General features: G+C 38.6%; 1 protein-coding gene across 2 annotated transcripts in view; it reads left to right on the top strand.

Annotated features, from left to right (window-relative positions):
* SUZ12 (SUZ12 polycomb repressive complex 2 subunit) overlaps positions 1–15,667 on the top strand; it is a 34,011-nt gene that overhangs the window by 10,253 nt on the left and 8,091 nt on the right. The window contains exons 5-17 of one of the 2 annotated variants that reach the window (XR_008452807.1): positions 579–628; positions 1,712–1,797; positions 3,071–3,302; positions 4,075–4,177; positions 6,963–7,068; positions 7,638–7,815; positions 8,501–8,592; positions 8,998–9,141; positions 9,844–10,001; positions 10,432–10,630; positions 11,400–11,479; positions 11,768–14,839; positions 15,253–15,374. Coding sequence is in view for 1 of the 2 variants with exons in the window: in XM_054083151.1 (XP_053939126.1) it covers positions 579–628; positions 1,712–1,797; positions 3,071–3,302; positions 4,075–4,177; positions 6,963–7,068; positions 7,638–7,815; positions 8,501–8,592; positions 8,998–9,141; positions 9,844–10,001; positions 10,432–10,630; positions 11,400–11,479; positions 11,768–12,113 (1,774 nt within the window). In the remaining variant the exon portion in view is untranslated. Of the gene's footprint in view, positions 1–578; positions 629–1,711; positions 1,798–3,070; positions 3,303–4,074; positions 4,178–6,962; positions 7,069–7,637; positions 7,816–8,500; positions 8,593–8,997; positions 9,142–9,843; positions 10,002–10,431; positions 10,631–11,399; positions 11,480–11,767; positions 14,847–15,252; positions 15,375–15,667 lie in introns of those variants that run through there. The other variant, XM_054083151.1, reaches the window with a different exon arrangement.

Genomic DNA, 15,667 nt, shown 5'->3' on the forward strand with positions numbered 1-15,667 from the left:
TGGGAAACAACATAGATGCCATTATTGTTTTGATTGCCTACGTTATAGATGAGATGGATTTGATGTGATCTCTATTTCTATGGCTGTAGCTTCCCCATTGTAAAGGTTCTACTTACAAAACTTAGTGCTTGTTAAAAAAAAAAAAAAACAAACAACAAATAAAACTCCCCAAAAAATATGAAGTGCATGGTTCAGCCTGAAGTTACAGAAAACTTCCACCAAAACTCCTCTGTCTTGCTGGTGAGCATTGAGGACATGTGCTTGCCTGCCTGTAGAGGCAAGAGCTCCTGTCTTCAGGCAGTGCCCTTCTGCTGTAGTGTTTAAACCTCTCCTTTTTTTTTTAAATGTATCAAGTCATAGCATACACAGAGAATCAGTCTGTAAAGCAAAAACTGGTCTACAACTTTGCCTCAATTGCTACTGCTGTATCCAGGCAGATTCCAAGTTATCAGATGGACGGCTTCATTATAGTTGTGCCTTTTGTGTAGGCCTGTCCTGAGCTGAGCGGAGGGGAGCGACTGCTGTGAGAAGAGAATAGTTACTTGTTCTAACTTTTCCTTTCTTTTTTTCCTGTTTAGCTTGTCTGCTCATTTGCAACTTACATTTACTGGGTTCTTCCATAAAAATGGTATGTTTGCTAATTCATTCATTGTATTGTTAATTTGTGGAGCACCTTTGAAATCAGTATAGATCTGTGAGGAGAATATTTTGAATCTCTGCTGCTTGGATCAACACTTCAACTTATTTAAACTCTGACTGTCCCATTAGTTAAATACTTTGAATAACACTTTTAAATATGCAGTTGTAATGTTAAGCAGATAAGCCTTTGGGGGTTTTAGTCAAAACAGTGAGTTTGAGAAATACTTAAAGGCATTGTCCATTCAAACTGAAATAGACATTGAGTTCATGAAGAAAGTGATTTCATGAGCGAGTGTCTCTGGTGCATTTGAAGGAGCTTTAAAAAACCCTCAGCCTTCAAACAGATTCAATGTTTTTTTAATTCTAAATGAGTGCAAGAGTAAATTTGATCAGCTGTAGTTAAGAAATGTACTAAAGGCCATATCAGTAATTATAGAAACCCCAGAAATCATGTATTAGTGATGTGCAGTCATTCTGTTGTCTTTCATGCACATAAGGCTTTACCTCTCAAAATTGGAATATTTGACTTCCCAGACCAGAATGAAGAGTTCTGTTCCTTTAACGAAAGCAGAAGTAAGATGCTTTGTGCTGTGTAGGCATGGGTAAATTCCCTATCTTTTTACTTCCCTGGGAAAAAAAAAAAATCCCTAGCTGTTTATCCATTAATATAAAGCGGTTTCTGATGTTTAGGTTAAAAATACTCTGAATGGCATCTTAGTATTTGGATGTAAAAGCTGACACAGTTAACGTAACAGGCTTTGTGCTTTGTTCTGGATGTTATGTTCCCTCTAAGTATGTTGCGCTTAAGATGCCATAAGATGCTCAAAAGTTAAAGTTGCACATGTCCGTATTTCAGAGTCTCTTCTTTATGGAACTAAATTATTCTGAAAAAGTTCAAGTCTGTAGATAAGGAACGTTCTGCTTCTGGAACTTCAAAATACCACTGCTCTCAATGGAGAGCATTCGTCTTTCTGCTCTCACAAGTTCATGTTGTGTGGATTTGCTCCATTGAACAGATCTGAGAAAGTGGAGATCTTCACTTTCTCAGAAGTTAAAATGTTTTTCTGTTTAGATAAGCCATCACAAAACTCAGAGAATGAACAAAATTCTGTAACTCTGGAAGTTCTGCTTGTGAAGGTGTGCCACAAGAAACGAAAGGTAAAAATGATTCGTCAAACTATTAATATAGGGTAAACTGTTTACCTGCTTTCTGTTGACTAGGTAATGGATTTTTCAGAAGCAAATATATTTTTGTGTACATGGGTTTCGATCTGCTTTGTGAGAAATAACAGGAAGCTTTAAAAAAATTGACCTTTGTTCATTGAATTTAGCTTGCTTGTAAGTCCAATTCACTCGTGGATTTCAGCCACCTCTATTCTTACTTCAATTTTTGTATATCACATCACTGAACTATTATTTCTGTGGTCATGTCCAGAGGCTTAAGTAAACCAGGCAATCACAAAATCATAAAATAGTCTGTGCCTTTTGGAGCTTAGAAATAAAAAGGCACAAGTTGTAATTGTTTGAATTCCCGAGTGATCTGCCAAGTCTTGTCTCTTTCCTTGCTTTTTTTGTACCTATGTTTTTTGCATTGATCATCTCCATTATTGCAGATTGTAGCTACTCTGAATCATAAACAAGTCTCATCTCTTTTTTTTCCTAAACATATTTGAATTTGCTTGCTGTTTTATCTCTGTTTTTTCACACCAGCTGGCAAATTATCTTCACAGCCATGAGAATATGGGAGGCTTAGTAATGCAGGCTGAAACTTTTAATCAAAAAGGGAAAGATTTGCAGTCAGAATTTTGTGTTTTCCCTAAGAATGTTAAACTGTTTTGACATGTTTTTAAGAGTTAATATTGTTTCTACCCAATTTTGTTACTTGCTGTAGTATGGATAAATGTGGTAAATGCTGATGGTTATTTAAAAACTTTTGCTGCAAGTTTTGTACTTGGGCCATCTTGCTGTGTTTTTCCAATACTACACAGTGCTCGATGTGTTCGAGAGATACTGAATGCAATAAATCTAGGTAAGTGGTTCTTTATCTCCCAGATAGCACAAAGTGCACTTTGTAATATTGGAGGGAGAAGATAGGAAGCCCTTGAAATATTAATTTCTTTAGGTAAACAGAATTAAATTAATGACTGTTCCACAGTCTTTCTGAATGCCTCATGTAATTTAATCACTTAGAGAAAGATGGCTGCTGCCAGAAGTGGTTATAAAATACTAGTTTTATTTACTCTTTCAGAGATCTGATTTTACATTTTAAACCTGGGGTTGTTACTCCAGACTTTATTTACATCTGTTACAAGACTTATTTTCAAAAAGATGGCAGGACAAGTACAACTCATAAACGATACAAATTTTAACACTTAATGTCTTGACTTTGTGCTCTAAAAACCTAAACCTTAGCTTTCTTGTTTTCCTACAGGATGTCAGTTGTCCGATAAGACAGGTTCCTACAGGTAAAAAGCAGGTGCCTTTAAACCCAGACCTCAGCCAAATAAAACCAGGCAACTTCCCATCGCTTGCGGTTTCCAGCAATGAGTTTGAGCCGAGCAACAGCCATATGGTGAAGTCTTACTCATTGTTATTCAGAGTAACTCGCCCAGGAAGAAGAGAGTTTAATGGACTGATCAATGGTGAAACTAATGAAAACATTGGTAACTTCAATCTCTAAATATGTTTTTACAAGTTTAATCTTGTAGACACATATACAGTTGCCTTGATCTGCAGCACAGGTCATACTCCGAGAAGGGCCAGTAATAGATGAGTGAATTTGCTTTTATTTATTTTCAGTCTTTTTCGAGGTGGGGCTAAAATACAGCTGGTTGCTAGAAACTGTGCTTCTGATTTTGTGTGAATTTGACACCATTTTTTTTCCTAATGTCTGATGGTGAGGGCGAGAGGCAGTGCTGTTGGCGGGGATGAACAGTGTGGGAGTGCCCGGCAGTCACTGTGACTGTCATCAAATCTCAAGCAACACTGCTCGCTGCTGGCTTGCTTATAGGTACTGGCATGGTCTCATCAAAACTAAACCACTAACTAATAAGGAAAATGCCTTAATAAATTTTTAAAAGCTATTGTCTTGCTTTTATCAAGACATGATATGTTACAGCCCTGAAGAATGCACGTAGAATGAAAAATACTTTCTCACTATTTATAGCTACGAGAGGAGGAAGGTCCAATCCCAAATTGTTTTATGCTGACAGGGTAATATGAATAAACTAAATATATGTGAACATATCTGGAATACAATTAGTGAGTTCTCTTTCCATTGCCATTGAGCTGTTCCTTAAATACTATGTCCTTTTCTATCATGTGAGACATCTGATGTAATCAACAGCCAATTATACTTTACAGTTGCGTAGAAGCTGTTTGATCTTTTGAATCCGTGCTTGTATAATAATTGAATACCCTGTTTCTTACGTGCAGATGTAAATGAGGAGCTTCCAGCTAGAAGAAAAAGAAACTCTTCAAATCGTGAAGATGGGGAAAAGACATTTGTAGCACAAATGACTGTATTTGATAAAAACAGGTAATATTGTCCAAAATAAACAGTTTCTGTTAATAATTCAGAATGTGTTTATTATTAAATTCGTATCTGTTTTTTATTTTCAATATTGACTGTTTTTGATGGCATTTTTATTTGGTTGTTAGAAGAGCTTGGGCTTGTTGTCTTTTATTTAAAAAACATGTTGGAGGATGTACATTTCATACTGAGACCTGTTCAGTGACAGTTATAAGTAATTCCCTTTTATGAACTTAAGCACTGGCCTGTTAAGATGCATCACTTTCTTTTCCTTATCAGTTGGTTGATGTGCAATTTCTGTGGATCTGTTAAAGATCAGTGGTGGCATAAGGTCAGGTTGGATGGGGCTCTGAGCAACCTTATCTAGATGAAGAAGTCCCCGCTCACTGCAAAGGGGCTGGACTGGACTGGATGACCTTCATGGTCCCTTCCAATCCAAACCATTCTATGATTCTATAATTAAATGAAAAGTAAACCAAAAATAAGTCTTTGAAATATGCTTACTGCTTACGTTCTGTTCGGTGGCGGTTTTCTCCATGCCCATATTCTTTCTGATAGTCATAGATTTTACTCTGCCAGCACCTAAAGGAGACAGGATTTCTCCATTACTGCAGTGGAATCAAACAAGTACTGCAGTGGAATCAAACAAGTAGTTGAAATAGTAATAGACTTACTCCGTCATATAGTTTGTGTGATGAAATATTTTAATGTTTATCTTGACACTTCTTAATACATTTAAAGAAGATGGGAGTGCAGCGGAGTGTGGATGCTCACGTGTAGCTATAGCTCGGAGCAATCCAGACAGCTCAGATGAGTAGCGTACCATTTCCCAGTAAATGGACATTGTAGCTCTTCGTCCTGCAGCAGATGTTAATACCAGAAAGAGCCACAATGCAGATTAGGAAAATATGAGCTCTATCCACGGCAAATTCCCAGGTAGAGGAAGGTATCTATGTACCTTCTATATTAGTAGAAATGTAAACGTAACTTCAAGAAAAAGCTGCTTAAAGCGTATCTCCAAGTAATTCTGACAAAGTGGTTGTTTACCTAAATACAGGTGTAGAAGTCTTACAGTTTGAGAAGGATTTCTTAAGAAATGTCTTTCTCTAATCTGTATCTTAGAATTTTTGACAGTATTTTGTTCTTTTCTATTACTTCATTCCACTGGAGAACTTTAATACGCTGACATGGTATGGGCCACTAGGTGGTTTTGTAGTGATCCTGGATACGCTAGGACATTCTCAGCCATGCTGTGACACTGATTTGCAGCAGCACCAAATCACGTGTGAAAATTGATATTTAAAAGAAAAATCTTGAAAATTTTACTTTATGTGGAAAGCAGTCTTCCAAAGCAAAGCTATTCACTTGATTAATTCTTGGTGAATATTTTAAAAGTATAAACTATTAATTTACATTAACCTCTTGAAGTAACAATATTGTGTTTGATTGAGAAATTGAAAAAATAAGTTGTTTTTACCTGGACTCCAGGCCTGGAAAACCATTATACAGATCATGTAGGTCTAGGAAGTTTTGTCTTAAGGCCATTATCTTCTCTATCTGTATGGGGGTTTTACCTTTTGAAGCTCTTGCTGTTCTAAATAGAGTGAATGATGGAGTTAGTGTTTTCCAAGATGCTGTCAAGAAACAGAACAGAAGGTCTCTGATGGCTTACTTGGTGTGTTTGTGATTTCATTCTGCTGGGTTGCTTCCACTGTAGTAGTATAGGTTACATGTGAAAGAAGAAGATAGGTTGTGGGGTACCTGTTCCAGTATTACTGTGGAATACCGAAGGGTCCAGGAACAGAAGCAGCGGCAGCCTTTAGCTGCGAAACGTAGTTCCCCGGTTCAGGCTGTTTAACAGGTTGCATACATTCACATGGAATTTTTCTACTTGGCAACAACTTGCTTATTTTGAGTGATGCTTTTGTAGCTTACGATCTGTTGTCAGGAATTCGGTGCCATTGTTTCAGACAGTGATGTCTGAAAAGGAAAACCACAATCGTGGGAGAGATGAGCTTGTGTTATAAGTTGATTTGCGTTTATATTTAAAATGTATATATCCATCACTTTACTAAGACTGTACCTTTGATTCTCTGCATTGTATTTTTTGCTTCTCTTGTGCTGTTCAGCAAGTGGGCACAAGATAAAACTATCTAAGTAGAAATCAGAATCTCTCAAGCCTCAGTGAAGAGGTGGCTACATAGGAGGAAGCCAGGCGAGATAAGCAGAAGAGTGAAAATGTAGCATGTTGGTTAGTGTGTTTGCGTTATCTATTCTAGTCTATGCAAGGCATTTTTTTCGCTTGCTTTTTGAGAACATAATACTTCAGATATACTGTGTTGACGTCCTTAATGTTGCATCTGACAAGGCTCTGATAGGAAGGTAGGATTCTTGAGTTCTGGATGCCTGATTAGTGGTCATATTGGTTTATAGAACAGAGTAGTTATTAATAAAGCAGCAGTAAACAAGAGATTATTTGGGGGGGCTGACATTCAGTGTGGCTTCTGTTTCTTCACAGGAAGATTCCAATCATAATATTAGTTTTGTATTAACAATAGCTTTCTTGCATCTCTTGGAATCGCTTGGATGGCAGCTTTAGCATTAATGTTTGGCAGCTTTTTCATTATGAATGGTGTTTACCCAGTCTTTACACTTAATTGCCAAATAAATTTGGCTGAAAATCTGTCTTTAGCTTCATGAAAAATTAGTTACTGTAAAATATATTCTACCTCTTAATAGGCAAAGGATAAAAATAAGCTGCTTTACACATAAAGCACTTTTGTCTTCACAGGCGCTTGCAACTTCTGGATGGAGAATATGAAGTGGCCATGCAGGAAATGGAAGAGTGTCCCATTAGCAAGAAAAGAGCAACGTGGGAAACAATACTTGATGGGAAGGTATGGATTGTTTAGTGGCTGGAAGACCTGTCTTCACTCAAAACAGTCTGGATTAAGGTACAACACAATTCTAAGCGCAGCCAGTGGCCATTCCTCTGAAAATGGATTGAATGTATGGACATAAGTTTTAATTTAGCTCTTGGTTTAGGAAAGCTTTGATTACACTAGGTCGTTAAGCAGAGTGCATTGTGTGTTGATATATAATACTGGACTGCAGGAAGAGCAGTGAGTGGGTGTCAGCAGAAAGAGCAGTACTTTGGCAGCAGGCTGGTGGACAAGTGGCGTTCTCTTTCTAGCCAGGGCTCGTGCAGTTTGCTGTTCAGTGTTTCACAAACATCAAAACATGTGCCACCGTGCGTGCGTGAAGTGGTTGCTCAGTAATGGGCAGGAAACTGCATAGTCATCAGTGTCAGCTTTTTTTAGTATATCTCGAGGTGTATGATTCTGTTGGAAACACAAGGACTTCAGGTGATTAAAGGAAAAACCACCCGTCCCCATTTGCGAATACTTTCTCATGATTGTTTCTGGAGAACACAAATTCAGCTGTTCTATTTTTTTATTCCCCCCAGAGATTGCCTCCGTTTGAAACATTTTCTCAGGGACCTACACTTCAGTTTACTCTTCGTTGGACAGGAGACACAAATGATAAGTCTACCGCTCCGATAGCTAAGCCTCTTGCAACACGGAATTCTGAAAGCCTCCCTCAAGAAAGCAAGCCCAATTCTGTTAAACCTACTCAAACTATAGGTAAGCAAACTGTGGGTTTTGCTTCATGAAAATGTTTTTAAGTAGCACACAGGTTTTCTTTGGTTTTACTTCTTTGCTTGATTTGTATCTAAGGTAGTTAAGTGGTGTTTCTTTGTAGGCCACAGGATCATTGAAAATTTAAGGTAATTGCCATTGTAACCTGAGCTGCTACTTTGGAGGTTACATAGTGTCAATAACATTAATGCAGGCTGCTAATATTCACTGCAGATCTAAAGTTATGGCTCTTGTTTTCTTAGTATATCCCACTATATATTTCATGGAGTGGTTTAGGTAAGAAGGGACCTTAAAGCCCATCCAATTCCAACCCCATGCCATGGGCAGGGACATCTCCCACTGGATCAGGTTGCTTAAAGCCCCATCTAACCTGGCCTTGAACTCCTGCAGGGAGGGGGCATCTACAGCTTTCCTGATAACACGCTTCTTTAATTTATGCCTGGTGTGAAATGAACAGAAAAAAATTGCTGTGAGATGTTTTGCAGGAGATTATAGTGTTAAGATACATGTTTAGGTAGGAGAAGCAACCCCATGATTTTTTTCCCCTTCAAGAGTTATTTAGATCTTGCACAATACTGAGGTGGCTGCTGGAGTCAGGTAACTGACTTTGTGCTGCAGTCTGCTTAACTGAACACTTCACCTAAGAAATGTATGTCTATGTGTTTTTCAGCTGTGAAAGAATCCTTGCCAACAGACCTTCAAACAAGGAAGGAGAGAGATGTTTTAAATGAACCTCGACAAAAGTTGCGAATATTTTACCAGGTATGAAAATAAAATTTAGAAGGGAAAAGTAGAAATTAAAATGTTCACTTCCAAGTTGGATGGATATTCCTGTTTGTCTTTTTGGTGGATCCCTTAAGGGGTCTCACATTGATGTATTGAGAGCCGTCCCATGTATTTCTTCCTTCAGGAAGAATTTTGCAGATTTAATCATTCTGGGGGCATGTCTGACATTCCGAAATGCAACAGGCATCTCTTCTCGGGCATCTAGAGAGGGGCAGATAGAGAAAATGCCAGTGTTCCAGTGCCCTGAGCAGTCGTGGTGTCCCCAAGAACTCCCTGTTACTGTAGCTGTTCGCTGAAATGATGTCCAGCTCTGTTCAGGGGCTAGGAGGTTGATGAGTAGAACTCCTTTGATGCTGATACTGCCTGTTCTGTTTGCATCAGTTTCTTTATAACAACAACACGAGACAGCAGACGGAAGCCCGAGATGACTTGCATTGCCCGTGGTGCACACTGAACTGTCGGAAGCTGTATAGTTTACTGAAGCATCTTAAACTTTGCCACAGCAGATTTATTTTCAACTATGTTGTAAGTAGTCCTTCTGTAGTTTAGCGCTATGAAACTCTGTCACAGATGTTACATATGCAGTGATTCTGCTGCTACCTTGTTAAGCTCTAGTTATCCACAAGTTGCAGTTTCCTTTGAACGTAGTGTGAATGTTTGTGTTACAGGGGTGGGGGGGAAATGTGGGTTTGGTTTTAGTTTTTCAGCTGCTGCTTTTGCCTTAATGTAATCCTTTCACGTGATGTTGAAAGCAATGTACTCTGTGTTTAGTTGGAAGTCTTTCAGTATTGTATGTGCTGGTAAGGACCTGTTCCTACCAAACTGACCTTAAAAAGAAGTTCTTTCCTAGTTATTTGAATATAACCTAGTTTTCTATAACCACAACCCTGCTCGGATAATTCTTCTGCAACTTCACTCTTTAGCTGGTTAGAAATGTAACTTCTAGGGTGCTCATTAGCAATCTTTCTGATATATTCCTTAGCTTTATAGTTAGTTCTGTTCTGGGTGGGTTTATATAAAACCGTGAAATCGTACAGAGCAAGGAAGCTTTAATCTTATTTGTTCCTAGAGGTTAAAAATTATTGGAGTGTTTTAAAAGGAAACTAGAGCTGTGTCAGGTCATCGATAGGGTGATCTCTTAAGTTATTCAGAATTGGAAGTTACTTGTTCACACCTCCTGATGTATCATTACTGTTCGCTAAATCTATTCGCAATTATCTGTTCCAGTATCATCCAAAAGGTGCTAGGATAGATGTCTCTATCAACGAGTGCTATGATGGCTCCTATGCAGGAAATCCCCAGGACATCCATCGTCAACCCGGATTTGCCTTCAGTCGGAATGGACCGGTCAAAAGAACTCCTATCACACACATACTTGTTTGCAGGTAGGGAGATGGAAAACAAGACCTGTCTGTACTTGTGTAATGCAGCATACAGACCAGATTCGTGAAACCTGTAAACCTGTAGGTGCACATAAACAGTGTTACATTTCACTACCACCAAAGCACAGGGGTTATGACTACATAAAGGACAATAACTTCACCTGTGTTTTTTCACCTTCTCAGTTGAGGTATCTGATCATGATAATGGAGCTTTAACTGCCTTATCTGGAAACTTTCTGTCTCCAGAAGGTGGAGTGTGAGTTGGAGCAGGGCATTGGGTTTATGATGTGGTTTGTTTTGCCACTGGTGAACCCTTTCCGCCAGTGTTTTTGCGAGCTAGGGCTTAAAAGAATAATTTGTATTATCAATTAGTTCTTAGTATTTGTATATTGGGTGTGATGGCTGAAAGCAATTCTTCTTTTCCTTCTGCCAGGCCGAAGCGCACGAAAGCGAGTATGTCAGAATTTCTTGAATCTGAAGATGGAGAGGTAGAACAGCAACGAACGTACAGCAGCGGGCACAATCGGCTCTATTTCCACAGTGACACTTGTTTACCTCTGCGTCCACAAGAAATGGAAGTAGACAGTGAGGATGAAAAGGACCCAGAATGGCTACGGGAGAAAACCATTACTGTAATTATTCCATTTATGCAGAATTATTTAAAATGGATTGTGTTTTTTTTAAAAGCTGCTCTGCAGTTGTAGGGAGTAGGCAATGCATACATTGTGAAAATTGTGCATTCACTTTAAGAGTAAGTAAAAAATTTTTTGAGCCACTACTGATAGAAGTTAATGGAATCAAAGTTTGTATTTTCAAGGATGTCTGGAGTTGGAAAGATAGGAGGGTGCTAGTCTCTTCTCCCAAGTGACAGGTGATAGGACAAGTGGAAATGACCTCAAGTTGCACCAGAGGAGGTTCAGATTAAACATCAGAGAAAATTTCTTCACCAAAAGGGTTCTCAGGCACTGGAATGGCAGCTCAGGAAGCTGGTTGATTCCCTTCCCTGATTTAAAAGACAGGTAGACAAGGTGCTCAGGGATATGATTTATTTGTGGACAGGTATGGTTGGACTTGATCTGAAAGGTCTTTTCCAACCAGACATTTCTCTGATACCTCCGTCCACATGTATCCTAATAAGTTTTCATTGCTTGGGGTTGGCTTTCTCCTTCAAAGAAGGAGCTGCTGGTATCTAAGGAGTTACACGGTGTGTGTGTCTACTATGGAATCATCACAGGTCTCTATGTGATAAGACTCTTTTACTGACCTTTTAGACTGCAGTGCCTGTATTTTCAGCAGTAATTTCTGTGATGTATAAGTGGCATAATCTGGGTTTTGGTTGTTAGCGAACATGCAGTTCTGATGTGTTTCTTGTCCTATTCTTTCTCCCAATTCTTTATCCAGCAAATTGAAGAGTTTTCTGATGTTAACGAAGGAGAGAAAGAAGTGATGAAATTATGGAATCTTCATGTTATGAAGCATGGGTATGTTGCTGTATACTTAGTTTTGATAAAAATTAATTATGGTGTAGATTTGGTTGACCATTTTGCATTGCTATTCACTAAGCACTTAAATTCCATTAGCTCCCTTGTTTAGGAAAGGATCATTAAAGCATAATTTGGTAACAAGCTTTGTTCTTGTGCCTAGTGGCCCTATGGCTTTGAACAGAAAAAACATTGCAGGTCTGGAGACGATTGATAAACCATGTTGTAGAGCATCATTTTGTCTTTTGAAAATGAAAATTGCATAATGATGGCTTTCTAATTTGACAGGTTTATTGCTGACAATCAAATGAATCATGCCTGTATGCTGTTTGTTGAAAATTACGGACAAAAAATAATTAAGAAGAACTTGTGTCGAAACTTTATGCTACATCTGGTCAGCATGCATGACTTTAACCTCATCAGCATCATGTCGATAGACAAAGCTGTTGCCAGGCTCCGAGAGATGCAGCAGAAGTTAGAGAAAGGAGAATCGGCCTCCCCAACGGATGAGGAGTCTTCTGAGGAACAAAGCGGGACAACAAATGGATACAGTGAAAATAATACAAGAGAGAGAGTGTCAGACATGGATAGCATCTCAGGTGTCACGAAACAGAGCAAGAAACAGAAGCTCTGAAATCAAAAGTCAAGCGCCATTCAACGGACAAGGATTGAAGTGACATTTTAGGGTGCATGAGTTCTATAAAGAATTACACACGCAAATACAGATTCCAAACAGGCACTGCTGGATGGAAATAAATGATTTCAACAAGGATATTGTTCTAACAGGGTTTCTCTTCAGTTAATTATGCAAGTACTACATGTATATTGGTTTTGGTGATGTAATGACAATACTCTGAGAGTTTGAGCATGAAGAGCAATATGAAAATCTTTTTGTAATTTTAGTAATTAGTGTCTTAAGAACTTTATGAAATTTACATAATTTAAGTATATGTAAAACTGTTTTTATATCAAGATTTTTGCATCTGTATCTGGCTGGTTTTTCCTACCATGAAGTTGTGAAACATTGGGGAAAGGGGATTGGGATACAGTTTCTGCTTTTCTTACTTAGAAATTCTCCGGTTAGCTTTTTGTGGAAATAACATCTTGCTCTTTAAAGTTTAACCTGGATCCTTGTATTTGAAATCATTTATCAATTGATCATCAATTACAAATTCATTTTTTTTACACTAAAGTTATCAAAGTTGGCGAACTGAGCACTTCTTTGTCTTGTGCCTGTTTGGAAAAATCTTGGCTTTTCACCTTACAGACACAGTGAAGTTCCACCTTGGCTTTTTGAGGTTACCAGCAGTTTGGGTTTCGTGGATAATTCTGATGTATCGATCACCCAGTGTACCATTTTAAACTTGAACCTTAGCTCCTTTAGATGTTTCTTACACACTTACACAGCTACACAAACGATTTGATGTAAACCCTTTTTTTATGGGGGTTCCGCATCGTAGTGTGCCATGCTAAAGCCGAGGGTCCGTAGTCAGTGATGTAGGCACGACGTCGATCCATTTCTTCGGAAGTGTCTGCCTGCTGTTCTGCCTGAGCACAGACTGCAAGTCCAGGCCGTGGGTTTAGCTTTGGCTTTCGAGATGCCACTCTTGAGGGAAAAATGCACTGTAAAATTGGACCAGAAAATGTGTTGCACTTCTTATGCAAGTACTCTGTGATGTATTGTATTCAATACAGATACTAAGATGCTGACTAAACTATGTATGAGCAGTTTTGCACTGCTGTTAACACATTTTATGCATACGTTTACAGATTTTTTCCAATGGAAAGTGGTTTCACTACTGGTACAGTATCAGCACCGAAGGGTTTATTCCAGCAAGCACTGTGGTTGAGTGACATCACCTCAATTTTTTATTATCCTTTAAAATATTGCATTTTTCATATTCTTTTATTTATAAAGGAACAATGCTGCTGTAAATACAGGTATTTTTAATTTTTTATTTCATTCCATCACCATGAGATGCAGTTCCCTGGTTGTTCAAGGGGTCTATAAGCTTTCTAATGGTGTCTTCAGAAATTTATAAAATGTAAATACTGATTTTGATGGTCCTTAAGATGTGTTTAACTGTGAGACTATTTAACTAATGGTGTGGATGTGATTCGTCATCCAGTATTAAGTTCTTAGTCACTGATTTTGTGTACAAAATAGGAAAGAGGGAAACTGCAGCTTTCATCACAAACTCCTTGAATTTGCCAGCTCGCTGAGTTTTAGCAAACTCTAATTATGCCTCCGGATAGTACATCGAGCATTTCTCTCTGGCTTTAATTTGCTAAAGCTGTGCACATATGTAAAAAAATAGATTATTTTAGGGGAGATGTAGTTCTAGAATTATTGCTTATGTCATTTCTTAAGCAGTTATGCTCTTAATGCTTAAAAGAAGGCTAGCATTGTTTGCACAAAAAGTTGGTGATCCCCCCAAAAATAGTAATGAAATTACTTCTGTCCAGTAAACTTTGTATGTCATGTCAATTTATAATAAAAGCTGAAAAAATCCCTTTGTTTTCTATTTATAAAGATGCCTTTTCTATATGTACCTTTGATAGATTTTGAAGATACCGTGTAAGCTGGTTAAAAAGAATTCGAATGGTACAGTAGATGTAAAAACAGAACCCCAAACAGAATCTGAAAAACAGAACCAGTTTGGTTGTTTAAATGAACCATTGTTTTTACATTAAATGTTTATTTGAAATCTGCTTTTGTACATAAAGTTCAGTAATATAAACTCTGACACCATGGTTGTCCAGTCATTTTGTCTGCGTGCAGCTGGCCGCAAGCAGCACTGTGTGTAACCTGTCTCTTCTGCAGGTCTTTTCAGTTTGGATCCATGTTCTTCCTTTGTGTTATAAAGAAGGCTGTTTCTCTCCAGTCTTTGTTGCATTTACGGTGTCTCCATCGATTACCAGGTTTTAGCTGGATTATATGAACTTATATTCTCTCTTTTTGAGGGTAGAACTGAACACCAGACCTCAAGCTTAAATTGTGTGTTCTTGCTCGGACAATTCAGATAACGGGAAATGAGATGTCACTTGTGAGATGTCAGTTAGAAAAATAAGACTTGTGAGGTTTTTCAATGCACGTGGTTCGTGTTTCAAACAGATTTTACAAGGTACTTTGTTTAAATTGGTGTCAGTTTAAAATAGAGCTGCTCTGGGACTGCGGGCCGTGGATGCTCGATGTGGTACAGCTGGAACAAGTAAGGAATTGCACTGCTTGGCTGAACAGTGACTGTCTTTAAAAAGCAGGCACCAAAGACCTTTTTCCATGTTAAAAATCATTCAGATACTGAAATCCAGGACACAACGGCTCAGTGCCGTATCCTGACCTCAGCCTGCATGAGCCTGGTATGTTTTATCTTTGGAACTTGAATCATTCTGATGTGGCTGTTGGTATGTTCATGGCAGATGGTGCTTTGTGTGATTGTTGTAATACATAAGGGCTGTAAGCATGAAGTTGAAAGTTAACGTTTATTTGATACTGAATTCAGTGCATGGAATTCTATATTGAAAATGTTTAGATGGATTTAAGTTGTTAACTGTATGTTGCTTTGGGTGCATCTTGAATATAGCCTTTGGTTTTGGGGGTGGGTAAGGATTTAGTGCCTGGAATGAAGGACTTGCAAATGATTTGCACTGTTCTGATGACTTCCCTCATCACCAAAACACCCCCAAACCCTACACTTGATATTACCTTTGAGAAAGTAGAAGCCATTCTGTGAGGACAATTCTGACAATGTCATGGATTTCTTTATTCACAGAACAGCTTGGTGATGTGATCAGCTGGCGCTTGACTGACTGTTTCTGTGGGAGCGGATCCTGGATATAAATCGGATACTGCAGGGTTTTCCAGCTGAGACGACAGGAGCTTTGACTGAAGCAGGTAAGTGATCTTCCCTGACTGATCTCTGCTGTTGCTTCCTTTCCAACTGGAGATGTGCTTCTCAGGAGACAGCTCAGCACCTTCTCACGAAATAGGTTCTCCAGAGGAAGGGTGCATTTAGGAGAAAGCCACCCTGTCAGCAAAATTTACTGCTTTCAAAAGTTCTTTTTCCTTTAAAAGCAACCAAAGCAATGGAAGAGGTAGTGGGTGAAGCAGAACTAAGAGAATAAGGTAATGCTGTGTGTCCAGTGCAGTGGGGATTTATTGTGAAGGAGATTAACTACCACTGCTTG

This window comes from Cuculus canorus, chromosome 18 (assembly GCF_017976375.1).
Source record: "Cuculus canorus isolate bCucCan1 chromosome 18, bCucCan1.pri, whole genome shotgun sequence".
In the NCBI taxonomy this organism is placed as follows: domain Eukaryota; kingdom Metazoa; phylum Chordata; class Aves; order Cuculiformes; family Cuculidae; genus Cuculus; species Cuculus canorus.